The sequence below is a fragment of the Lissotriton helveticus genome, chromosome 6 (assembly GCF_964261635.1).
Source record: "Lissotriton helveticus chromosome 6, aLisHel1.1, whole genome shotgun sequence".
Taxonomy (NCBI): Eukaryota; Metazoa; Chordata; class Amphibia; order Caudata; family Salamandridae; genus Lissotriton; species Lissotriton helveticus.
Window position 1 is genome coordinate 1,824,016,586 of NC_136067.1, and position 27,473 is coordinate 1,824,044,058.

Consider the following 27,473-nt stretch of genomic DNA (forward strand, 5'->3'; position numbering starts at 1 on the left):
GCCACTCTGGGCCGTCCTGTGTTCCAGATGAGCCCCCGCATCATAGTTTCCAGCTCCCGGAAAATGCGGTTGGGTACATATACCGGTAAATTGGAATAATAGTATAGGAGTCGGGGTAAAACGATCATCTTTGTTAGGGTTACCCGGCTCGGTACATTCAGGGGGAGTGTTCTCCAAAAGGCCATCTGAGCCCGCAGGGAAGAAATGGCCCTGACCAGGTTGCCCTCTAGTATATCTTCCGGGGTACTGTAAATGTATATCCCGAGGTAGCGGAACGTGGTGGCGTGCCAGGTCAGCCGCTCCCCACCGAGTCGTACCTCACATTCCTGCATGTCGGGATTGAAGGGATACACACCGGATTTGCTCCAGTTGACTTTGAGTCCCGAAAGGGCTGCAAAGTCTTGCAGCGTGTCTGCGAGTCCCATCGGCAACTGTGTAAGATCATTTATATAGAGCAGCAAGTCATCTGCGTACAATGAAACGGCATGGGTCCCGTCCGCTAATGGGATACCCCACGTGTCACCTCGGCCTCTCAGTAGCGCCGCCAGTGGTTCAATCGCTAGGGAGAAAAGCAATGGCGACAGTGGGCAGCCCTGCTGCGTGCCCCTTCGTACTCTTACGACTGCGGCAACAAACCTCCGGTGCGTACACGAACCGTCGGTGCTTGGTATAACAGACTAACCATGTCTGTAAAGTCTTCACCCAATCCGAACTTCAGCATCACCTCCCTAAGATAGGGCCATTCCACGGAGTCGAAAGCCTTCTCCAGGTCAAGCACCAAGCACCCCGATCTCGGCCAATGTGTCGTGGCGTATGCCTGTACCCTAAAGAACCGGCGAATGTTATGAGAAGTGCTGCGTGTGGGCACAAAACCATTTTGGTCCGTGTGTACCAGAGTCGGTGTGAGAGGGGCCAAACTCTGCGCCAGAGTAGACGCTAGAATTTTATAATCGGTATTGAGGAGAGCAAGAGGCCGGTATGACCCCATCTTCTTTCCATCCCTGCCAGGCTTAAGGAGGGAGATCAAGGTTGCTTCGTTAAGAGTCGCCGTCGTGTACATCCTGATCAATTCCGGGATGAGTAGAGCCGAGAACGCCTTATAAAACTCCGCTGGCAGACCATCTGGGCCCGGGGACTTGCCATTGGAGAGTGCAGCTATGACCTCTCGGAGTACGTCTGCTGTGATGGGCGTCGCCAATTCTGTACGTTGTGCATCGCTCAACGTCGGTAATTGTACGGCCGCCAAGTAATCTACAATGTCATGGATAGGGGCCTGTAAGTAGGAACAGTACAGCTTGCTATAATGGGCGGTAAAGGCGTCATGGATTTCATGCTGTGCATAAAGCACGTCTCCCTCATCCGTCTGTATTGCCGTCACCGGGCGTGTCCGATCCTCTCTGCTAATTAGCCAGGTTAAGAGTTTGCCCGGCTTGTCACGCCTGTGGTGCGTGCGTGCCGAGTGGGCCGCATAGTTAAGGCATCGTAACCTCTCTAGCAATTGCTCATGTTCTTCCCTGAACTCTTGCGGGTCACCTTCCCCACCCTCGGCTGCAGCCTGTCCCTTCGCAATAGTTCCGTCTCCAGTTTTGTTAAGTCTCTCTCCAACTGCCTCCGAAGATTTACCTGCGTGCCCAGGCAGTGCCCCCGAATCACTACCTTGAATGCATCCCACTCCACCTGGGGGGTGGATGCCGTGCCCGCTTTGTCCTCGAAGTAATGTCCTATCTGAGCGGACAAGGAGTCCCGAAACGGGGCGTCTAACAGTAGGTCTGGTTGCAATATCCAGGTGGGAATGGGCGGACGTGCGTGTGTCCACGCAAAGCTAAAGATGTGTGGATTGTGGTCCGAATGAGTGCGACCCATGTAATGTGCAGCTGTCACCTGCGGCAGCAAGTCGGCTGTGAGCATGAACCTGTCCAGTCGCACATGTAGGTCGTGTGCGCTCGAATAAAAGGAATATATGCGGGTGTCAGGGTGTCGACTACGCCAAACGTCGTGTAGCTCCCATTGGGCCGCCCAGGAATTGAATGCTTTCATGGCCCCTATTACGGGCGCCCCCGGGAGAGGTGGGAATGAGCGGTCCAGCGTGGCGTCTAATATGCAATTATAGTCTCCGCCCAAGATCCAAGGGAGACCGTGCCATGGGGCAAGGACTTCAGATAGGTCAGCGAGAAATCTCTGTTGGTCTACATTGGGAGCATAAATCGAGGCCAACACGATGGGGCGCCCGTCTAATCTGCCCTGTATTATCACCAAGCGTCCCTTCCGGTCTACGTCGGAATAGTCTACTTCAAGGGGGGTCCCAGGCCGGATCCATATGAGCACTCCTCTGGCGTACGAGGAGTAACCTGTGGCGTAGAGTTGTCCCCGCCACCAGCGCCTCAGCATGTGTGCCTCAGTGTCAGTCAAGTGGGTCTCCTGCAGGAGCGCTATCTGGACTTTGTGTCTTTTCAGGTATGCGTATATCTGATACCTCCGAGAGGGTGTATGCATGCCTTGCACGTTCCACGTGCATATCTTGGACTCTGTCATTAAAGTAGTCTAAGTGCCTCCTGCTACACCTGCTAAGTGAGTGCGCCAACCCCGCTCCCAAAGCACTCCGCCTCCCACCTCCGAAACACAAACACAATCACCCGTTTTAAGGAAATAAAGGTACAGCATGTCTGTAGTGAGCGTATCAATATCCGTGGAATTTGGGGAACAAATACAGGATAGAATACCAAAAGGGCGGCTGCCAAACGTGCAGCTGTCCAAACACTCAAGTAAAACAACCAACATTCAAGTCTAGGGGGGTTACTTTTCGCTTAGCAGATCAAGAAGTTCAGCATCAGGCAGCAGACGTGAGTGAACAGTGTCCCCTCCGGGGAGGTAATTGACAATGACAGTAGGCCGTGCGTTGGGCCAGTTAGGTGCTAGTAGGATGTAAGTAGTCCGCGGCACCTCAACCCCGGTGTGTGTCAGTCCCCCACGCGGGGGACCGGATTCCAGGCGGCATCCGGCACTCCAATCGGGGTAGCAAAACAGGCCCCATCGTTTACCAATGTCACTGCAGCTGGCCGCCATCTCATCCGCCCTCTATCATATGGTCAGGGGTGGTACTCACTGTGTCTCTCTGTTGGTAGCTGACTCCCCCTGCCTGTAAATCACGGTACGGGGTCCCCATGCCCACAGGCCGCCAGTCTCTAGTGGTCAGGTGCTGCGTTCTCAATGATCAGCGTCCGGCCTAGCAGCGGGGGGGGGGGGGGGGAGGGCAGGAGCAGACAAGGGGGAGGTGGTGGCGGACCGGTTCTTCAGCCAAACAGGTACACCGTCTGGCGTGTGATATCCGGAAAATCTGATGATTGCTGCGATATCCCATATATTGCCTCATCCTCGCTTTGCACGGCACCGGGGTCCGTCTCCAGGGGAGACCGCGCGGCTGGTGAGCCGCTGATCTCCGCAACCACTCGAAGCGCATCTAGTTGCTCCCGGTGCATCTCCTCTTCCGGCGGGCCAGCGCCCGGCGGCGTGCGGCTCGCAGGCGCCAGTGGTGATTTGTTTCTACGCCTCCACCTGGGGCCCCTGTTACATCGCGGGTGGAAGGCATCTGCGTGTCTCGGCGGTGTTTTATCTGTGCCGCTGTCCAGCCAAGACTCCACCTCTTCAGGATTGGAAAAGAAATGTGTTTTGTCCTGTGCCACCACTCGGAGTTTAGCTGGGAATAGAAGGGAGTATTTGAGTCCCAATTGGCGCAGGCGCCGTTTCACCGCTAGGAAGGAGTGTCTCTGGCGTTGCACCTGAATCGTGTAGTCCGGGAAGAACATGACGTGGGCGTTATCAATTTGGACGTTCTGGAGTTTACGTGTTTCCCTCAGTATTGAATCTCGATCCCTAAAGTTCAGAATACGGATCAGCAGCGGGCGGGGGCTCGAGCCCGCCGGGAGAGGCCGTGTCGGGACACGGTGTGCGCGCTCTATCACGAAGTGGGGCGACAGTGTCCCCTCCGGCAGCAGGGCACGCAGCCAGTTCTCCACAGTCGATGTGGGGTCTCTCCCCTCCCATTTCTCCGGCACTCCCACTATCCGTATGTTGTTGCGTCTCGCCCGTCCTTCCGCGTCCTCCACTCGGTCCTCCAGGAACTCGACCCTAATGAGAAGGTCCCTCACTTGTTTCTCAGACTGAGTGACTCGAGGCTCTATATCCGACACAGAGGTCTCCAGTGTGGAGGTGCGGTCTGCGAGGTTCCTGTGGTCGGCTCTGAGGCTCTGAGGAGTGTGAGGTCGATGGCAACTCCGTCTATTTTCGCTTCCAGGGATGTGCGTGTGGACAACAGCGACTCCTCCATCCTTTCCATCGCTGCCAATATAGTGTCCAGCTTGGCCGACACTAGGTCAGCTTCCCCTTGCTTCAGGGGCTTGCTCATCCTGTCTCTGGATTGCGCCCCTCCCGTCCCGCCCGTGCCCGTGCGTGTTTTGACTCCTCCGGACATGGGCAGGCGGGTGAGTCTCCACGGTACAGTTGTATAGGACCAGCGCCCTGTGATATGTCCAGTGAGGGCTGGTCGCCTTGCCCCCCGTGAACACCAATCCTCAAACAAAAACACTCAATCGTAGCAACGGTGGCAGAGCGCCGGTAGCTGGCTCCACAGCGTCATCCGTGTAGGGCCCCAGGTCGTGTCTCTGTGGTTCAGGGCTGGCTGCCGCTCCCGGCGGTGAGCGCGCCCCGAGGAGGCCTGTATCTTAGCTCCGGTGCAGGTCCCAGCGTCAGCACCGACGCTCTGGTGTTCCTCTCTGCCCACGGCGGGCCGTCCTCCGGGCCCGCAGTGTCTGTCTGAGGTCACTTTCCAGGGGTCACCACCGCAGCCCGCCTAGGGGGGGGATCTCCCAACAACCAGCTGGTCTCACTCCAGACCCGTAGTGGGTATTTCCATCCAACAGCGGGCCTCGTAATTCCTCGCTCCAGCCCACTCCAAGATGGCGCCCCAGGTAGCCTCCAGCTCCGTGGCGCCCCAGCGGCAAGCCCCAATGTCCGCTGTGTCTTTATGTTTGTCGCGGGGTCCGGCCAGGCAGCGGCCCCCTCGGGCCAGGGTCTCCTCACCAGCTCACATTGGCCTTCCCCAAGTGTCGCGCACCAGGCTCTCGAGTAGTAGATGTCCCCACAGCCGTGCGTCTAACAGGCCAAGGTGCGGCGCGCAGGGCCAGCGCCCGGGGCTTCCTCCTGCCAGCAGGCATGTTCCTCCCCGACCGGCACGCACCCCCGCCCGCGGGTCCCCCGCTCGGGACCGGTGCCGAGTCCAGGGGGCGCCGTGTCTGCTTTCCGATGTCTTCCTCCACAGGGCCTGCACTTCCGGTGCAAGCCACGGCCTCTCGTAGGGGCGCCCCGCCGGCTCGGCTTGCAGGCTCCCGGCTCGTGTCCGGCCAGATTTCCCGCTGCGGTTCGGCGGGTCCCAGCAGCGCCGCATTCGGCTGAAAGGGGCAAAAGCAGGATAATTGCCCCGGGGAGGGGAGCTCACGCCGGAGCTCTACCCTCGCACGTCTTGCTGCATCGCGAGCTTAGCCACGCCCCCATAAATCCTATATCTAATAATAATAATATTTTCTTTATTGTCCGATTAATTAAAATCATTACAATATCAGCCCCTTAAAAGAAGCAAAGCATACAGTAACACATATGTGGTTCAGTCATGATCTTAATGCTTAAAATATAAAGGGCATCCATGGTTCTTAAAATTACCCCGAACCTTAGGTACTTTATAAAATGTATCAAGTTACATTGCCAGTATAGAGGAAAACAATATAGTTGGAATCATAGCCGCTTTCTATTCTTATTATATGACGACAACATCGTCCTGAGCCAGTTTTCTTTCAACTATAAGGAAACATTTGACAAAGTTAACTTTTAAATTGATGGTACGCCCTTGAAGGCACAGTATTATCACTTGGCGACACGTTCTCACCTCTTGTTAGTTGAATATTGGTTTTAAAAGTGTTAATCTTTCTTGGCACAATTTGGGGCAAATACATACAATGTGCAATATAGTTTCATTAATATAACCAAATAATCTTCACTTTTTTGTGATTGCCAAACTGGTACCCATCTAGGTGTGCCATCTTTTGTTGGGTACTGGCCAAACCTAAGCTAAAGCAATATATCCCTTACCGCCGGTTTCAAGCAAGAAGTTAGATAGAATTGGGGTTCGAATAAAAAACCGACCACACATGCTTTTTATTTTTAACAGTCTGCTCCTGATCTAATATTAATGATACCAATTTAGTTGATTGATTTAAAATCTGTTTTAAAATGGTTTTATTTCTAATCATATTGTCAAAACGTAGCAGCTTAAAAGTATTCAAACTTTTCGTTAAATATGACCTCCATGGTCTGGTATACTCCTTCTTATTTATTTCTTGCCAACGCATACATGTTAGAGACTCAGGGTCTGATAAATAAATCCTTCTCTAGTGTTAAAACATTTTATTCTAGTGTTTCGATTGTAGTTTTCTTATTTAATCGTTTTGTGTATTATACTTGGCTATTAATGTAAGAACTTTCTTTTTCTTTTTTATATTGTTTTTCTCCATTTGTAATATATTCATGTTCTACTTAAAAGTCCATTTAATTTGAAAACCCAACACTGCATTAATCAACTATCACTAGCCTAAGAATGCATTTATTAGGTGTACCTGATACACCTACACACACATATAAGCATGTGGACATTGTATGTTTGAGCCACTTCAAAAACGGCCCCCTTTTAATTGAATCAGATCATAGCAGAGTAAGCAATTCATATGTCCATTCATTCATGCTGCCGTTTTGCACAGACTTAATTAAGTGTGTGTATGCTTCTGGGCGTGTAAGCGGAGCTGTGCAGCCACTCAGGTACGCGCCTATTAGGGAACATGCAATGAAACACTTGCAAACCCTATAAAATGGACCTGGGGGGTCTACAGGAATCTGAACCTCCCATCTGTACCATACGTCACTCGAATGTAATGTTGGCCATGGCCAAATAACTGGGCACACCTCTAGTGACAATTGTCTCTGGTACAAAAGGAGTGCTGCTTGAAATTGAAGTTATATAAGTGGTCGACTTTTGGAGATAAAAAGATGGCAGCGATCCAATGCGAGAGGAATGACACAGTTCCTAGGTTGTGGCAGGAGAGAGTGTTGAGCCTTCCCGCCAAATACAACAAATCAAACATATTGACTGCCTAATGGTGTGCAACTGAACTGTAGAATGACCATAAATGGGGATGGCTGGTCTTATATGATAATAAGGACATTCACTTCTATATAGAGAATTTGGCTTACCTGATAAGTAGAATGACCTATCTGGACAGAATAGAACCCCTTTCTGGGTAACTTAGAATATGTATGATATAACCACATGAAACGAGTTCCCTACCCACCTTTAAATGTTTTGATTTAAAAGTATGTAAATTAACCCCAAACCATAAAAGTATTTTGAACCAGCTTAAGCATGGTATGTTAGGTGTACCATTAGATAACTTTAATTTTATAGTCTGTGGGAATACCGCATAAGTATAAAACCTTTTTTTCTTCCATTATTAAGCTCCCTACAGTGTAGAACCCACTTGGGTAAAATAACTTGTCCTGGGTGTAGGAGGGAACCCTGTTATGAAGGATTCCACTGCTGGTGAGTGAGTGTTCTCCCTCCTTAGAAGATACTTTTGCTTATGTGCCAGATGAATGATTATTTGCATACATTGGTACACTATATTTTTGTGGTCTTGGCGAAATACATTCAGAGGAGGTATATTTTGAAGCAGATCTCCTCACTCTCCAGGGAATTTGTTGTTGGGTGGAGATTTTACCTTGGACATGAGCCAGTGCTAACTCTCGTAAATTGAAAAAGGTAGTCTTTCGGAGAGTGCTTGGGGGAGAGGTACCCCCAATCTGTCCTCAGGGTGGCAAAAAGTTACTAGACACCAGGGAAATTTATCAAAAAAAGGAGTAAGGGAGATTCATCCAGACATTGGGACATCCCCCCACCCCATAACCGTCCCAATAGTATTTCTACCACCTACTGAATCCCCATTCTGAGGGAGTCAGAAAGCTCATTGGCGTTGAGGAAAAAATGGTAAACAAAATGGGATCCGGTTAGCCTGCCATGTGTCATATCATGCCCCCGCCCTAGAATGGGCTCAGCAGTCTTTCTGCCTACCCTGGTTTGTGGCTGGAGATGGAGGACAGAGGGGTGAGGTGTTTAGAGATAGTAGGAGGTTTACCTCCCAACCTACCTAGCAAGGGTGCAGAACACTGTGCCCCTACTCTGCATTAGCTCCAGCAGTCTTTCTGTCTGCTCAGGGATGCTGCTGAGGGGTTTACCCTCAATAGAGGAGTGCAGAAAGCTCACTTGATACCGGGCATATATATATATATTTCTTTTTTAAAGGTGGGGTGGCCTATCAAGGCATCAGGCCATGCCACCACCTTATAATAGGCCGAATAGTCTTTCTGCACCCCTGGGGGGCAGTTTGGGGAGGAGAGATTTGCAAACGAGCTGCAAATAGGAGGAGATTTGGATTCTTTTGGGCATAGTTTTGACATATGGGCCGACAGAGAAGTGGTAAATCACAATTTCCTCTTTGTGTTCATGGTGAATGGCCGCACTGTTCAGTCTCTGGGTAACTCTGCAACCAGGCAACCCTTTGAACCGTGGGAATGTTGAAAGGCTAGAGACCTATGCGTATCCAGGGTGTAGATCGTGCTACGTTTTCTTACCCAACGTGCCCTACAAACGTTGGCTAAAATCATGCATTTCTGTGAGGGAAGGTTTTGGAATCTGTGGGGATTCACAAAATTCCTTCCAGTCAGCTATCCCACACTTCTCTTATTAAAAACAAGGCCTCATTTGCGTGGCTAGGCCAATTATCTGAGACAAGAACGGAACAAACCAGTCACAATGCAGAGACCACATTGACTTCATATGGCGACAGTTTGTTCCTATTGTACATTATGCCTACATTACGGTTTCAGGTAGAAATATTCAAGTTTCCAGAGATCTTATAGTTTCAGGCCTGCAACCTATTAAGTCCACTTTGTTTTGCACTTTAATTTCACCTTCACTTTTTCCAATTTAATATTAAAAATTTTAAATGATGTTTCTCAAATTCTTCCATATCTAAAGCTTCAGGATCTTTTGTCAACATAGGTATTACAACCTTTTATCTAAGGGATGTAAACTGCATCAAAGTTCTAGTATGCATTAAAAAATTATTTAGGGCTATTTTTACCTTTGTCAAAACTCATGGGTTCCTTATTTTTTAAGATATTCATCTTGGTTGCTAAATTTCCACAAGTTTGCTACATTCCTACCAGTACGTATTTTGCAACATATAAGTATCTCAATCGGCTTTCCTTTTCAACTCAGTATAGACACACGAAAGTTAATGAATGTTTTCATTTTTAGCCCAGCGAAGGGTAAGTGGCGAGGCAAACCAAAAATGGGAAGGAGAAGGAGGAAGAGGTCCCCAACCTTTGGAGTTATTGTCCACGTTCTCCTCTCCCTGTAGAGATGCAGCTGCTATTACTGCTGAATTTGAATTTAGTACTGTACCTGCCGCCTCTGTTGTTGGGATTTTTCGATGTTTTTGGTTCCCCCATTGTATGTACACCATCTACCGTTTGTTATTTTGTAATTCTTTTTGCAAAAGAATGCTTTCCAAACAAGTTGATCTATTGTTTGTACCTTAAACAGGTATTTTTATGCTACACCTGAATTCCATAAGCCGCACTGGCTTTTTTGTGTAACAGATCAATTTTAAGGCATGCAGCATAGTACACTACGCCTATTGTGTCTGAGGTCTCCCTTTTCTCTATGAGAGTTGTCAGTATGGTGCTGAGGCTTTGGAGCAATCTGTATATTCACGTGGGAATGATCAATGAATATATTTCACAAAGAATGCACAACATGTTTTCCCCACAAGTTAGTACATTTCTGGCACAATATGCCTAGTGCATAAGGTATAATGCTGATAGGTCATTTTGTGATGATGGTGTTACTTAATAGAAAAAGCAACCTAACACAACCGTAAGGAACTTCAGATGACACTAGTTTGGCTATACTGGTTGGGTTTTCCTCACTCTGTCGTGGTTATAAATATTTTCCTGCTTTTCAATGAGTTACATCTGCATCAGTAGCACATTAGTAAGGGACTTCAAGCTCCTCTCAGGATCACTACTGTGCTGAATTGAGACTGGTGAGGTAAGACCTACTTTCCTTCCAGTTGTTGCTCAGAAAATACCACATTGAGAATGGAGTGATGATCTGACAGCGTGTATTATATGTGAGATGGTTATGGGGCGAGAGCTGTCGTGTCTTAGGGGGAGGATACATGAAAATAGTGGTGGCAGCAGTATTTGTATAGTGGCCCAACACATGTATAACTTATTTATTAGACTCATTTGCGTTGGTCCAGCCTACAAAGGTTAAGTTGGTTTATTTATTTCTTGCAGACTGTATGTTAAGGTCCTGTTACTGTAGCCTAATTATAATGTCACTATGTAGGCTTCTGGTGTTTTCAGCAGTATCAAATAATTAATTGCTCAACAAAAGAAATGAACAATTGGATCTGTTAACTGCATATACACTTCTTTTGTAAATGTTTTTCAAATCAGTGTTTGGTTTTGGGTACTCTTCTGCAACTTTGGCTTCTAGGATTTTAACTTATGTTTCATTTTATAGCTCAGGATTGTGGAAAGGCAAATCCAACCTTTTCCCAGGAAGAAGAAGATGAAGCTGATTTCACTGAAGACCTAAAACATGAGGAACTTACAGAACAGTTTACTGATGTGAAATACGAGTCCAAGTTTAGTCTGGAGTCAAACATAATTGAGGAGGATGGAAAAGACCAGGAGCAAGATGACAAAAATATCTCCTCTGTAAATGACACAAAAGGTAAACAGTTTTTATAAAAAATCTATTTGTAGATCTTTTCCTAAATGCGCATTTTAATATTAAGATATCCATTTAAGAGAACCTGCCTATATTCATATTCATTTTTACATCGTTGTCCTTTTTAGACACTTAGGTTTGGAAAATGTATTGGGCAAGATGTTGGGGTAAAAGAAACAATCAAAATAAAGAAAACAGTTACCTTCTTACTAATGCTATTCACCTTCTATGGAGTAAATAAGCAGCTATTCTAAACAGTTTACATGAATTACTTGGGCAGTACCCATGGCGGCACCTGTTGCACAGAGTACCACAAACCACTTACAACAAACCGGTGAACTCATTTATCACTACTAACCTTGATCAGAATATGCTTCCAATCGGCTCTTGCTCCTTGCTTTGATCACATCACTATTGGAACTCTCCAAAATAAGGTTCCCTTCATACAAATGTCTTTGTTGGAAATGAGCCACATTTGGATTTGTGACTGTATTTATTTAGAGTTTACTACCCCAGACGAGGCGTCAAAGTGCTTTTCGCTGAGTCGCCTGTTACCCCGGAACCCAAGGTGGATTAATGGTGGATTTGTAGATGGAAATGAAAGTTGTTAATTGGAGTGGTGGGCATTTGTGAAGTTAGGAAATAACAATTTCAAACAGACCACCTTTACTGCCATGTTGCCACAGTTAATACATACTTTCTGCTTCCTTATCTTCTCTTCCAAAACTGTGTGATAACATTAGGGTACAGTTTGTGGAGTAATAATGATTTTTTTCACCAATCTATCTACCTTTTAGGTATTAAAATAACAAAGAAGCGAAAACGTTACTCCCACTTTTTATTTTTTCTCCCACTTACCCAGTTGCCTCCGCACTCCTTAAGACCTCTGCAATGCCCACTAAATCTTCAATAAGGTCCACTTCTCTGCAACATATGACATAGCTACTGAACATATTGTTGGTCATATTTCCTCCTCCTTGCCTCAAACACAAAGTATTTCCATCACGTGAACAACTAACTATAAGGTCCTCCGCTTCTGTGGCTCATAGTCTCAGAGGCCTGGCCTAGCCTAGCCAGGTACTGTAGGAGTGGAGATAACTCTCCTGAATTTGCATTCCATGTGATTGAGATCGTGTCAAATTTTCAAAATTAAGAGTTACCAAAGTCTACCATCCTACTGGACCAAGTTTGTGGAGTGACTTTTTTTCAATGAGTAGTTATCAGTGATCAGGCTGCTCTCATCATATGCCATATCAAAACTATTTCATCTTTGTTATTGATCTCAAGGAGGTCCACCCGGAGCCGTAGTAATGTGTCACTTCTGGGTCAGATGGCATATCGCCTCCCAGAAATCATTTAATGTGATTTAAAATTTCCTTCCAGAAGGGGGTTATGCCTGGCAATTCCACCATATGTCTCTGTCAGTCATCACCAGCATTTGTCTGATGCATCAGTGTACATCCCCACTAGGTGCTAGGAGGGCGTGGTTAAATACCTGTAGGCTGTCTTCCTTTGAGGGTGGATCAATAGCCATCCCCTGATTACACTCTTCTGAGATCTTCCTATTAAGGTATCTTGCTCATCTTTGCTGATATTTCCTCATGGCCCCATCTGAGGCTTCCTGCAAAAACGTGTATAAGCCTGATATCATTCTTTGTGTGCCTAAGTGTGGCCAAATAAATTCCTCCAGTTGTGTATGATCTCTGGTGATGGCTTGTTTAATGGCTGCTGTGATGCCCATAGTACGGAACCCATTCTCTTCAGTGTCAGAACACTGTAACCACCTTTTGGGTAGTGGAGGTACTGCTGTCATCATTCTTCTTGATCTGTTGGCAGCCTTAAACACCATATCTCATCCCAGGCTCATCCATTGATTAGCTGAGATTGGTGTTGAAGGCCCCACACTCGCCTTGATCTCTAACTTCTTCACAGAAAGGCATCAAGCAGTCAGACTCCCCCCTTACGTGTCAGTCCCAGTCCCACTGGGCTGCACAGTGCCGCAGGGGGTAATCTTTGAGCCCTACAATCTTTAACATTTATATGACCCTTCTGGCATCCCTGATTCGTGATTTTGGCTTTGAAGTGTTGGCGTTCACCAGTGACACACAATTCATTTTTTCACTGGCCAATGAGAATTACTCTAGCCAACAAAGGTTTAGCAAGTGCTTGGAATTTGTAGCATCCTGCCTGGATGAATGAGGATCATTTAAAACTCAATTAATATAATATAGAGCTGCTGATATTCTGATATGAAATCAGACCACCACCTTCACAAGTAGAAGTGGTCAAAACCTTGGTGTTAAATTTGACTCCTTACGCTCTTTTAAACACCATATTCTTGCAGTACCATCTATCTGTTTTATCTTAGGTTATTTTTGCTGTTAAGGGTAGTAAAATAACTGTGATTCATGCTCGTTGAACCTCCAGATTGGGTTACTCTAATTTGCTTTAACAAGCTTATCAGAAATTCAGCTGGTTCAGAACTCGGTGGTCAAACTATTATTAATTCTCCCTAGACATTGCTCTATATCTTCTAAGTTAAGAGACATCCACTAGCTGCCCATAGAAAATAGGATTCAGTTTAAAATCTTGATACACAACCACAGAGCTGTCAACAATTTGGTTCCTTGTAGTTTACAGAAACTGTTTGTTTTACTCACTGGCAAGATCCGTGAGATCTTCTAATTCTTTTTTCATACTCCTTTCCACTTAATGGCAAACTGGGAGAGAAGGTTGCTCCATGGCAGTTGCAAGAGCCAAATTATGGAACAAATTCCCCCTGAAACTTCGGTTCACATCAAACCATCCGTTCTTTCTGAAAAACCTCAAAACCTGGTTCTATAATCAGAACTTCACCAATTCTCTTCGCTATGTTCTTCTTTCACTTACATACCTGGTTTTCATTGGCTGAGGTACTAGCACTTAAAAGCTATTTTTGTTCATTTGTTTATATTGCATTATGTGCCTTTCTGGAATTCCTTCCTACCATCTCCAGTGTTGAGACTGCTCCCCCATCACAGCTGGAGAAAAGTTGATGTTCAAGTATATGGGGGTACTGGGAGACGGGAAGGTCCTAATCTTTCCATTACCAGAGAGATTATCTCATATCCCAATAACCGCCCTGACTGGAGTGGAAAGAAATGTATTGGCGGGCTGTAAGTGTTTTGCCATCCATGGGTGGTTCGACAGGGGCCTGCCCACCACTGTTGTATCTGTGAACAGCCATTTTTCTCAGATTCAACAGTGATCCATTCCTCTATGGTTTTACGGTGGGCTGCCTTTATTTCAGAGGTCCCAGAGGATTCTCCAGGTTACCCCGGCTCTCCCACCTCCCCTCCAAACTGCATTACATCCCCTTATAGTGTCTTATTCTGTTCTTCAGAGATTGGCTTTGGAAGGGACACAACAGGCACAGTAGAATGTTCATTTCAAAGATCTGGATCCGGCCCAACCAGGAAATATAGAGGGACGACTGCTTATCAGGTTGCTTTTGATTTGCTTTTTTAGCCCCAGTCACCTGGCACTAGGAGTCGACTGACTTGGTGATGTTTTAGCTAAAGTACTTAATTTGTTCCTGGTTTGCCTTCGATAGGGTCAAATTTAGTAATTCGGATTTCCCTTTGTTGATCTTGAAGCCAGAGACCACCTCACAGTTAGCCAGGGTAGCAGATATAGCTCAGACAGTGTCAGGGGCAAACCGTCTGCAAACAAGCACATTCAGTACTCCTGCCTTCCAAGTCTATGCACCAGACACTTTTCTCTTGCCTTGTGGTGACTGCCAGTGGTTTTACTGCTAGATTGAATAAAAGTGGCGAGCGTGGAAGTGGAAATCCCTGTGTCGTAGCTGTTAGAAGAAGAAAAGTCGTGGGAGGGTGGGGAGGGGGGGGGGCATGCTATTTACTCTAACTCTAGCCCCAGGATTTTCATAGCTGGTAAAGATCCACCATAGCATTCTAGGGGCAAAGTTAATGTGGGTTAGAAGCATTGCTAGATAGTATCCACTGACAATGTCAAATTCCTTGTTCAGCATTCAGGCTCAGAAGGAGCGCTGGCATGTTTTTGTGATTCAACTTTTCAACTGAATAGGCAAATCTTCTAACATTATCGCTGCCTTGCCTATCTTTTATAAACCTCACTTGGTTGGATCAATTAGTAATAGTAGAATGAATGCCAATCTATTTATCACCGCTTTTGTGAATAGTTTTAAATTGACCTTAAGAAAGTTTTTTGGTCTATAGGAGGAGCATTGCTCCATATCGTTTCTGGTTTCTGTATGAGAAAAATATCAGTACCTTACACAGTGGGTGTGAGAAATTGAGTTATTGGTTGGCTGTGGTACGAGACCTGGTTAAGCAGCAACCACATTCCTGGTCAGGGTTAGCCACAAGCCAACTATAAATTAATCTGTGCTCATCCCTCTGGATCCCACACCAAGCCAGAAAAGTAGAACTTTTTTGATTAAATAAAACAAGACCAAAACAACAAAAATCCAATCAGTAGGACTGGAGAAATCCAATTTTAAAGGTTTAAGTAAAAATAACACCAAAAAACACAAAGTGCCAACTGTGGATATCTGGTTGCTCCAGACCAGCACAAAGTCACAAGTTCAGGCCAAGCGTCGGCTGACTACAGGGGCCCACTTAGGCCCACTCAACAGAGTACCTTAAATCCCGGTTTGCGGCGTATTGTGAGGAACGTGTTGAAGATGCACTGTTCAGCAGAAGTGAAGCGTTTGTTCTGATAGGTGGCAAGGATGCAGTGTGAGAGGCTGCATCGTTGTTGAGGATCCCACGGACAGGGCTTACGATGCAAAGTCTGGCATTGAGGGTGCGGTGCACAGTCAGGCGATGTGTCGGTTCAAAGGTGCTGCAATGCGGAGTCTGGCATCGTAATTGAAGCTGCCATTGACTAAGGATGTGAGGGCCTGCGCCAAGGATGCATTGCGTAGTGGTGCTTCCGAAGGCTTTGCAGGCTGTATGGCAATGCGGGTCTTTGCGACGGGTCCAATCCATGCAGCAGCGGGGATGTGTCTGTTCTCCTCAGGGTTGCACTGCACAGTAAATTAAATGCGTCTGTTCCGCTGGATGAACAGGCTAGCAGATCACCTCAAGCCCACTTACAAGGGTATGGGACTTGAGTGGCACCACTTGGCAGGGTAGACTCACAGATGGCAGAGTCCATGTGCAGGTGCAAGGCTGTAGGAAGCCTATTATGACCCTGAGGCTTCAGATCATGAGGCCAGTCAACTAGCCATTGAAGTCTTTCTGGGTTCAATAGATACAGCTCTAATCCTTTTCACCCAGGCAAGAGGGAAGCAGCAGGACAACAGTCCTTCAGAGCAGCAGTCCAGCAGAGTGACAGTTCTTTCAGTGGAGTATCCATATTTATACCCAGTTATGCCTTTGAAGTGGGGAGAAGCTTTTAGGGGCATGCCTTTGAAGTGTGTAGGTGACCTGGCTCTGGCTCCAGACTAACTGCAAGTCTGGAGCCCTTAGTGTGGTGTAAGTGGAGCTGAGCCCAGCTCCCCCCATACTGCCAGTTATGGCCCATCTAGTCACACCTAAGCTCCCAATTGTGTTTGGCTAGCTGTCGATGAGGAATACACAAACCCCAACCCTCACCCACTCCCAGTCATGTGACACAGATACAGGCTACAGTCACGAAATGGCTAAGGCAAAACAAATGACAACTTCCTAAAAGTGGTATTTTCAAAATTGTAATTTAAAATTGGACTTCACCATAAGTTAGGATTTTAAATTCCAATTCCAGAGACACCAAACATGAACTGGTACCTATTCACATTTAGAAATTGCACTGAAAAACGAATTTCTGGTGTTTTTCCTACCAGGGCATGTAAAACTTAAACATGCATGTCCTACTTTTTAAATACATTGCACCCTGGGCTATCAAGGGCCTCGCCGAGGAGTGACTTATATGTATTAAAAAGGAAGGTTTGGGCCTGGTAAAAGGTTTACTTTGCCAGTTTGACATGGCAATTTAAAACTGCATTCACAGGCTGCAGTGGCAGGCCTCAGACCTGTCTAAAGTGTTACTTAAGTTGGTGGCACCACACATGCTGCAGGCCACCTAGTAGTATTTGATTTACAGGCCTTGGGCCCAGGCAGGGCTACTTTACTAGGGACTTGCAAGTAAATTAAATCACCAATTGGGCACAAACCAATCTAACATGCTTTAGGGAGAGCACAAGCACTTTAGCACTTGTTAGCCGTGGTAAAGTGTGCAGAGTCCTTAGGCCAGCAAAAACGAACTCAGCAAATTCAGGGGGCCTGAAGGCCAAACGTTGGGGAGAAAACCACACCAGCGATGCCAGGTTACAGATAATAGTGTATTAAAAGAGCTGTAGTGACTTTGGTACATCTTTTTCTGACATATGTATACATATATACATCATCAATCCGCATTTCTAGAGCGCAGCAGTGTCACCATCGAAAAGCCAGGTCTTGAGGGCAGAAAAATGAGCGAGCAGAAAAGGCAAAGCAAAGGGCAGAAAACAAGCAGGAAAAGGCAAAACAGAGGGGAGACAAAACAAGCAGAAAAGGCAAAATTGAGCACGAAATGAGCAGATGAGACACAAACAGAGGGCAGCAGGTAGACAGGCAACAGAGGGTAGCGGACTGCGAGCAAGCTGGTCAGGAGAACTGTCACAAGGAGAGCTGGCACAAGGACCTGCTCTGCTGGTACGAGGAAGCCGGGATGTGGTTAAAGTACAATTTTCATGTATTGGAATGCTACTTGATATTCAGTGTATAAATGAGCAAAATATCCTCCATGAAAATGTAATTTTACCTTATGGTAGTTCTGTACAATTCTGCGCCTGGCAGCAGCCATATGGTATATACCAGGCAAGTCTATTAACCTGTAACAGATGGCAGCTAAAAGCATCAGCTTTTCTGTTCTAATTAAAAAGTATCGCGATGCCATTTCGTTTGCATTTATTTTTAGAAGCACTAAACTATATTCTATAAAATCTATTGATGCAGATTTTCTGAGGTATTATAGCAACAGCAAAAACACAAAATAGATTCTAAAGAATGAGACAGTGTGAATCTAAAATTCCAATCAATTTTGTGAATGTGGATAGACTGGTTTCACAAAACGGTGGTTTTATCGTATTGAGTCTCTTACAACACAGATCTGCCCCAACGAAGGTCATGGGTTGCTTAAGCATGAAGAAGCAGCCAAGACACACACCTGGAAAGAGAGGCCAGATACCACAATGTGACGTAAGTGTGGGAGACCCTACCGATCTACTGCTGCTCCCCACCCTCAGGGAAATATTGACAGGCCCAAAAGTGTCACTCACTCGAGCATTACTGTGTTGTACAATTACACATGAACACAAATGGAAAACCAGCTAAAATCATAACGGGTGGAAGACGTTCTAGCACAAGTGCTCCCTTAGTTGGAATTTAATGGAATGGGGTGTATTTGTTAAGCGCAACATTCACTGACTTAGTCATCTTTGCGCTATGAACAGCAACGCTTAGTGGTATTTAAGCAAAGGAACCACTGTGCAATGAGCAGAATAGAAAGGGGTTCAAAACCTTTCTAAAAGAAAAGTAGGATGTGTAGAAAATAGTTTTTTGTTGCAGTAGTCCCCCCACACTTTTTCTCTGGTATTTAATCAACATTGACTGGAGTGCACTGGGTTCCTGCTAACCAGGACCCCAGTGCCAGTGTTCTTCCCCTAAACAAGTTAGCTGGTCACTTCATCACCAAGTGACCAGGCCTTTATCACATCCGTTAGTCCCTAGTAAGTGGTACCTCTGGTACCGATGGCATAGGTACTAAAGAGGGTCCCCAAGAGCTGCAGCGTATCTTGTGCCACTCTAAGGGATCCAGCACCAAACCTATAAAGACTACCACTGTAGTCTGCATGACAAGGTGCTCCAAAAAGTGAAAACACGACTTGGTACACACTTGCGTGCTTGTCCCCTAAAACTACATGTAATATTCGTAAGTCACCCCTACAACTGGCCTTACAGCTCCAAGGCAGGGTACACTATATTACATGTGAGGATATCTCTGTATGAGCAGATGAGCAGGTACCCATGTGCTGGCCAATTCAGTTACTGACCGTACTAGTGCACAGGGGAGCCATCATACAGTATGTACTGGGCACTGGTCAAAATGAGTTTCCCAGCTACATAATGGCTTCACTGAAACCTGTGGTGTTGGATACCTCATATTAATAAACCCACACTTAATGGATTTATTAATACATGCATCCAGAGGGGTACCTTCGATGGACCCCTTGATATCTACTAGCCCTCTAGAGTTGAGGCTGACTGGGCCTGTCCAGCCTGCAACCACAGCCACGTTTCTGACCCCCATGTGTGAGAGCCCTCGCTCTCAGGAGGTCAGGAACAATGCTTTCTCTGGAGAGAGGTGTTATCACCTCCTCCTCCAGGAATGCTGGTAAATCAGCATATCAAGGCAGGCGCCTTCAAAGGACTCAGCTGCTTTTGATATGCTACCCAAGGTTTCCCAGATACAGGAAATGCTACCTCCTGCTCCCACCAGGACAGGCTGGAAAATTAGCTATGCAAGAGGCGTGTTAAACTGCCAGGCTGGACACACCTCTAGGGTGACCAGTTTTGAAGTGAATTTAATAATTCCACCATCTTGTGTGTGGTGAAATTAGGAATTCTGGGACATGGTGACGCCCATTCTCTAAATGAAGTGGTCATCTAGGGGGTGTAGTGAACCCAGGGTTAACTAGCTCATTTGCTACTACACCTCACTTCCCTTAATGCCCCTATATTGAGTATTGAGTATTTACGAGACCCCCTGATACCAAGACTTCAGATTTTGACGGACAAAAAGAAGTGGATAAAGAAGAAAAATGCCAACCAGACAACCGAGGAGCACGACTGACTTGGCGCCAACCCTTCCAGCCTGCTTGCTGCACCCATCCCTCTTGGAGCAACTGGCTCGTCCTGCGGCTGTGCAGACCCCAAGTAATCTGGGCAGCTTCCAGTGCTTTGCCAATCGCGAAAGAAACTCCTTTGGAATAGAGGAGCTACAATGCCTGATACACCGACCTCCCGCCTACGGGGACTACTGTTATGTTTCATACAGGTGTCTTGATATAGGTTCAGTTAGTAACCAAATCCGTCACCTATATTTCCCCTGCCATTCCACTACATAACGCTTCTTGGTACTGACTTTTTACCTAGTTATGGTACTGCTTAAATGAAGTGGGGGTTTCTCCGAAAACTAGCCTCATTCATTATGCATGATGATACTTGGAATCTCAGCAGGACTAATAACTATGTATAAGGGTCATTCCTTCCGTTATCCCAGTCCGACATGACACAGCAAGGTAAATTGCCTGTGGGTACCACTTTGGGTATGTTATGTTATGTTATGTTATGTTATTTGAATCTTGTATAGCGCACGGCTACTCAAAGAGTGTCCCGGCGCTTTATTGTAACTCTAAATCACAACACAACAAGCAAAAACCAAACAGAAGGGATAGACAGGAAACCTAACTAAAAAAGAAAACTGCTACCTACAGGGTAAAGAGCCAAGTTTTAAGGCCCTTCCTAAACGCCAACAAATTGGAGGTACTGCGCAGTGCCACTGGCAAGGTGTTCCACAGCTGCGGAGCCAGCAGACTAAAAGACCGACCTCCAATGCGTGCCCTTTTTATACGAGGGACCACAGCAAGACACAGAGATCCGGACCTCAGAGACCTTGCAGGATGATAAAAGGCTAGCCTTCTCTGAAGATATTTAGCTCCAGAAGCATGTAGAGCCTTGTGAGCTAAGGTCAAAGCCTTGAAAATTATCCGCTTCCGGATCGGGAGCCAATGGAGTGACTGCAGTAGTCCAGAGACCCTGGCACGGCCAGATAATCCATAAATGGCCCGTGCAGCCGAGTTCTGGACAACCTGCAGCTTTTGAAGCAGATACTCTGGCAGGCCAAGATAGAGAATGTTTGAGTAATCCATTCTCGAACCAATTATGGCCTGGACCGTTATTTTCCTATGCTCCTCCGATAGTATAGGAAGGAACTTACGGAGCATCCGAAGAAGCCCGAAGCATGTGCCAGCGAGCCCTAGAATCTGGGAACGCAGAGTTAGACCGTCATCTATCTTAATTCCCAGGTTCTTGGCTATCCGGGAGGAGGCTGCAGGAGGGAACATATTCGCAGGCCACCATTTTTGCCAGTCTGGATCCGTTTTACAGCCAAAAAAGAGTACCTCTGATTTATCCGAGTTGCACTTAAGGCTGTTGAGATGAAACCAATTAAAAACAGCGCCAAGGCAACCCTGGATACTCTCTCCATCGAAATCCGCTCCCTTCTGGCAGGTGAAAATAATGGTATATAAACACCATTTCTTTGCTGAGGCAAGGAGAGGAGAAGGAGGACTTCCATGTTGACACACTGATGCTAGACGTTGAGGTTCTTGCACGCAGACACTCCAGCTCGCTGTGGTTTGACATCCCTCGCGGGCTGTCCATCTAGAGACCAAGATGGGGGTCCCAAAGTGTCTCACTTCAGGTAATGGGGTAGACTTTATCCTAGAGGGATTCTTAACTCTACACCTACAAACATGCTAGGTACACTTAGGTACATCTAGTTCAGGTTGCATCGTAGGAGTACGCATTATTACTGTCATGTGTTTTTATACCTGCCTGTATTCATTGTTTTAGCACTATGGTAGAAATCTACCATCCTTTTACTCTCTTGGTGCTTATAATCATGTATATCTGTTTCTGTCTAATGGTTGTTTTTTTACACTAGAATGACCCTGGTTCAATAAATGCTTATTGAAAACGTCCCCGCTGTTTATTCTGTGTATCTCTCTGAGACAAAATGAGCTTGCGTTACTGAGCGAAAAGTACTGTACTGTTTCCACGATCCCTGATGGGACAGAGTTGTCATGTTCGATTATTGCCAAAAACTATTCTCTCTTTGGTCAGAGGGGTTTACAGTGGCACTGTGAGCTAGCTGGTATACAGGCGAACATACCTGGTGGGTGTGTCTGGAATCAGTCTGGCCACTAATCCCACAGGCTATGTTGTCTAAACGCATAGATCCTATATAGATTTATAGGAACTACACAACACTACGGATGCAGCAGCTGCCCAGGAAGAGCTAGCTGTGCTCCTACAGTCCAGATGGGTCCTCCCTTCAAGTGTGGGGACGCCAGGACGGACCAGAGTTGTACATCACCAATACCTGGGGTACTGGTCCCCTTGCAGCAGCCAAGGCTTGTTATAGCCAGTCCTGACACCAACGCCGAGGAAGACCGACATGCATGGTAAGGGAGTTCACAGACAGTGAGACCCACATCAAGAGTGGCCCAGCTGTTCTATTTGTTCCTCTGCAGCAGAAACAAAGACATAGAGTGAGTCTTCGTTCGCCGCCGCCCAATGCTTCAAATCACATCTGCACCCGCGCCCCAGAACCTGAGTCCAAAGGAGGTGATAGTGCCAATGGGGTGCCAAGACTCACAAGAGCGGAACCCATAATTGCATCTGACCAGACTGGACTTCCACTCACTGCCTGAAGCATCTTTCTGCAGGCCCCCTTCAAACCACGAGAAACTCCAGCTCTGAGCCTGACACTAAAAGACAACACTGTACCCGAGCCCCACAGCCCTAGGAGAAGTTGACCAAATGTCTCTTCTCGTGTCCAAGCATCTCACTGGTTGAACACCCTGTTTACAACTGCACTGTTCCCCATTGAAATAAATGAGACACCCAACGCTGTGACACTGCTCTGCATCCAGATGCCCCAGAGCCTCCCGAGGTGACCTTTTGGTGTAGCATTGCTCCTTGCACCCCCTACTCACCGTAAGCCGGGAGACGAGTCCTGTAAGTCGCTGTTAAGTGCTCAAATTCAGCACATGTTTTTTTCCATTGGATAACATTACCAATCCAGAAATTGCACTGTCAACTTTTGAAAACTGTAAAAATTCATATCTCAAAAAGTACATACCTGATTTGAATTATCTTGGTATCTAAATTAAAATGTAAGTATGTTATTCTTATTAATTGGTGTTGGATTTCGTTATTGAGGGTGTCTCATTTACTTAATTTGTTATTGCAATAAATGCTTAGCACTCACTACCCTTTGCTATGAGTAACTGCTCATCCACACTACCACAAAAGAGATCATGTAGGGTGTAATTTGTGCTGCTGTAATTCTTTTGGGGTTTGCCTGACTCAGTGTACTTCGCTTTGGTTCACTATATAAAGGGCCAGCTTCCTGCAGGATGTACTAGATTTGACACGTAAAGTAATTCCAAAGTTAAGGACCAAGTAAGAAAACAACTTGACCACAAGCTGTGGCTCTCTTAACACGAGCAATAGCAAGCAGTAACTGAAATTTAGATTGTGTACATTGTACTGGATTATAAGCTTGAATCTTGATGCCAGTGGTGATTTTTGCATTTGTCACCCAGAGGGGGATGGGTATGCCAAAACGTGAGTTATGTGCTATCCATGCCTCTAGTGTCAAGCTAGCCTGGCTGATGACGGGGTGAGACTCCGAAACCGGTCCCAGGATACTTGTTTCTGGTCCAGGGAGGACCTGGCCTGGCAGTTCGGGCTGGACTCTTCCCATGGGCAGCAGGGTCAAGATGGATGGGTTTAAACTGGAATGGCATGGGGAGCAAAAACCAATGGATTTAGGTCTAGATCTTTGTACTGGGGTGAATGTATGACATTGTCATCGTTTCAACATTCTCTTCATCAATTGTTCTTTTTTCATTTATTGCCCCGAATGGGACGGGTATGCCCAAACATGGGTCCCGTGCTCTCTATGCCACTGGAGTCAAGCTAGCCCGGCTGATGATGGGGTGATACCCCGAAACCGGTTCCAGGATGCTTGTCCTCAGTCCAGAGAGGACCTGGCTTGCCAATTCAAACTGGACTGTTCCCATGGGGAGCAGGGTCAAGACTGGTTTGCCTATGGCTGGGTTTAAACTGGAATGGCATGGGAAGCACAAACATTATGGATGTAGGCCCAGATCTCTGTACTGGGTGAATGTTTGACATTATTCAGCATTCTGCCCATCAGTTGTTCTTTTTGTAGTGCTGATTACTTAGTGCGTAGGACACCATCATAAAAACAATTCTCTGTTTCACTGACAGTCAATTTAAACAGGTTTGAGCTCCAGTGACAAGATTAGATTTCTTTAACTTGCATGCTACTTCGAAAATCAAAGATCTTAATTCTTTGCAGCTTATTCAAGGCAGATTTTTGAGGTTTCAGAAGTAAATCCAGAGATTTGTTCTTAACTGTGGTTAAGGTAGCTGTACCAGTACCGACGGCAGAAGGCCAGAGACCATCGCAAATGTTTTCTCTGTTTTGCTGATATATAGAATTTCATTTTTGTTGCCATTCGGTTTAAGAAAATTGAGTTATCCAGCGATCATGGTCCTCCTCAGTGATCATTCCCGTTTTTAAAAAGGGTGGTAAAGCAGCCCCCATTGCTGTCGCCTTATCTCATTAATAGAATCTGTTATAAGGATGGTGGGGAGGGTGAGACTGAACAGGTTTTTAACCTGGGCTGAGGAGAATAATATTTTATCTGATCTCCTGTACGGATTTATACTACCAGTGATCAGTGCTCGAATTGACATCTTATTGTGAGCAAATATGTAGATGCAAGATCAGGGTCACTCCACCTGGCGTTAATGGATCGTGCATCTGCCTTCAACTGAGTCGATCAGGCCAAGCTGTGGGCTATTCTGTTATCTATGGGTATGGACCACAATTCTCTATTCCTTAGGGACCTGCATTAAAAAATGTCTGCTAGGATCCACTACGATTGTGTTGGTCCCTGCACATAGCCATTTCAGGTTAAAGAGGGGAGTTTGTCAGGGTTGCATTTTGGCCCCATTTCATTTTACTTCATAGGTTAACGACTGGAAAGTTCCCTTCTGTTGAGCAATGCGGATTTACAGTGCATGGAGAAGCGTTCCATACGTACCTAATTGTATGCAGATAACGAGGTGCTGATCTCATGAACTGTGCTGGGGTTACAGCGTTTAGTAGATTCTTTTCTTGCTTTTATTGAGGCTCTCAATCTATCCACTAATTGCAGCAAGTCTTATGTAATGATAAGGGGCCCCAAGTCCACAACAACTAGGCAGTTTAATGCAAAGAGCGATGTCTTGGTGAGGGTTACAACCTTCCCTTATTTAGGAGTTCTTTTTGATACCATGTGTTCCTGGTCTCCACTCATCCCAAATAAGTGGAAAACACTTTGAAGGGCCATTGCAACTCTGTTTGGCTTTTCTTCTCCAGTGGGGAAAAAAACCACCAGGAGTGCTTCTGAAATTAAACCAGGCCAAATGTGACATATGGAGGGGATGTCTGAGATCAAGTGGGCAGAGCACATCTCCAGCTAATTTAAAACAAATTTTGTAGAAGACTGCTAGGCATCCCCCATTGTGTACCTTCATATCTAGTGCATGAAGAGCTGGGGCTTCACTCTCTGCTAGACATTGTTGGCTTGCACCAGCTCATGAGGGGGCTCACCATCTGGACTAGACTGGAATATAAATTATATTGACTGGTTTTGAAGAATTGTACCTCCCTGGACAGATGGAACTCTAGCATTGGTTGAGGTATGTTAGCAACTGCTTTCATAAACCAGGTAGAAGAACTACAAATACATTTGAATCAATTGTATCTTTACTTGTATCTCCTGTGAATTTGTTTAGTGGGTGTTTCTAATTGATACTGTATTGTTTCATACGTACTTATGTACCTTTTATTGTTATGGCTTTTTTAACAGAATAAAGGAATTGAATTGAGTCAATCTTTGTTGTACAGCAGATGGGTATGATTTTAATTTAACTGCAGATCTAGGAGCTTGATTGTCAAAACCTGCCATCAGCTGGACATCACCAGTGTACGAGATGTCTTTACAAACTAAAATAGCTGACAGGCGGTTTCCGAGAGAGAATAGAGTCTAGACAACTTGGGAGAAAGGGAGGATCACGATGGTACCCCACAACAGACCAAATGTGAAGATTGGCGAATTGGAGGGTGAGCTGGTGTCTACGTGTGATCTTCTAAAAAAGAGGCCAACCACGCTACAACAGACCCCATGTGAACTGAATCGTTAAGGTGTAATTTCAGTAACTAAATCAGTATGTTAGTTATCCTGTCTACTTATATTGGTAGTATGTCAGCCCCACACTAGAAGTGTGATTATCTGGAGACACATTCTTTCTCTTTCAGTCTCAATCTTTTACTCTCTCTGGTGCACACATAGTTAGTTACACACTTTTCTTCGTATCCACTCTACCTCCAGTACAATGACCCAACTATTTTTGCTATTCATAAAAGGGGCTGCCAAACAGTTGCCATAATTAGAGAGATGGGGATATGACTTGAATCCCAACAAATATGCAGTGGGGAAAACTGGTGGAGGAACCTATCTACGGGGCGAAGGGATGCCCACAAAAGCAGTCCAAGATACGGGGCCATTGGCAAGTATTTTTGGAGGAGTGATGCGGGAAGCAAGACTCCCAAATGTATACCATTGCTCCACACTCTTGCCCTTGTGGCCAAATGATAAAGAATCTTATGGCTACGTGGGAGGGGGCCACTCTACGACTATGGGAGGCACATTTTATTTGGCACTATGTACTGCAGCACTTTATGACCAAGACTATTATTTCATAGATGTTTTTTGACACCCGCGGTGGCATCCAGGGTTGTGTTATGGTTGTATATGCATGTTGTTGTTCTAAAATGCTCCATAAACAAGAGTTTTTTTTAAAAAAAGAGGCTAAAAGAGTATTTGGAAGGCACATCTTAAAATACCAGTTCAAACAGCAAAAAAAGAATCCGCTAATGGTTTCTCCTAAATGAAGCAGGGACATAAAGTCAGTTTATCCTAAACTGTACACGGAGACATATGGGCCACTTCCACACATTTTTCAAGGACTTTTTTTGTAAGTAAAACTAAAAATGAGAACACTTCTTCTGAAAGTGGCTTATGAATAAAGAAACAACAGAGGAAAGAGTTTGAGAGGATGCAGAGTGTGAATAAATTACAAAATTGAAGCATGGGAAAATAATTTTAAAAAGGTAGCCTCACAGACAGGTGGTTTGAGAAGAGGGGCTCGGAGTGCAGCTGAAAGGCAGAATGGACCCAAGAATTTCAAATTCACTCTGGGGTCACACTTAAGTTAGCCTAATGTAATACATGTGGGGAATTTGGAGTTTCCTACATAACATGTTGAGCATGAGCTTTCAAAACAAGAGTCATGTTATGGAACAAATGTATACATAGAAGGTGACATGGGCTCAAAGGCAATCCGTTCTTGAGAGGAAGACTTTATGATAGGGGTAGAATCAAGAAGTATGGGGAGCACTCAAAGGGGGGCTAGACCTAATTTTAGATGCCTGAGATCAAGGCAGTGTGGTGCCTTTCTGAGTTGTAATGCAGTGGTTGCGTGAGGATTGGATAAATGCTCTAAGCAGGGGAGGTGTCCTAAAACACTGCAGAGACTTGAGGTCTTCTTTGTTCAGTGTAACAGCAACTGTAATGCGATTATCAATAATTACAAAACTT

The 27,473-nt window shown here is 45.8% G+C and overlaps 1 protein-coding gene across 1 annotated transcript in view; it reads left to right on the forward strand.

Annotated features, from left to right (window-relative positions):
- The window catches only part of UTP25 (UTP25 small subunit processome component), a 186,655-nt gene that overhangs the window by 126,592 nt on the left and 32,590 nt on the right, over positions 1–27,473 (forward strand). Inside the window, exon 4 of the mRNA XM_078649718.1 lies at positions 10,691–10,903. Coding sequence (XP_078505844.1) covers positions 10,691–10,903 — 213 coding nt within the window. The remainder of the gene's footprint in view (positions 1–10,690; positions 10,904–27,473) is intronic.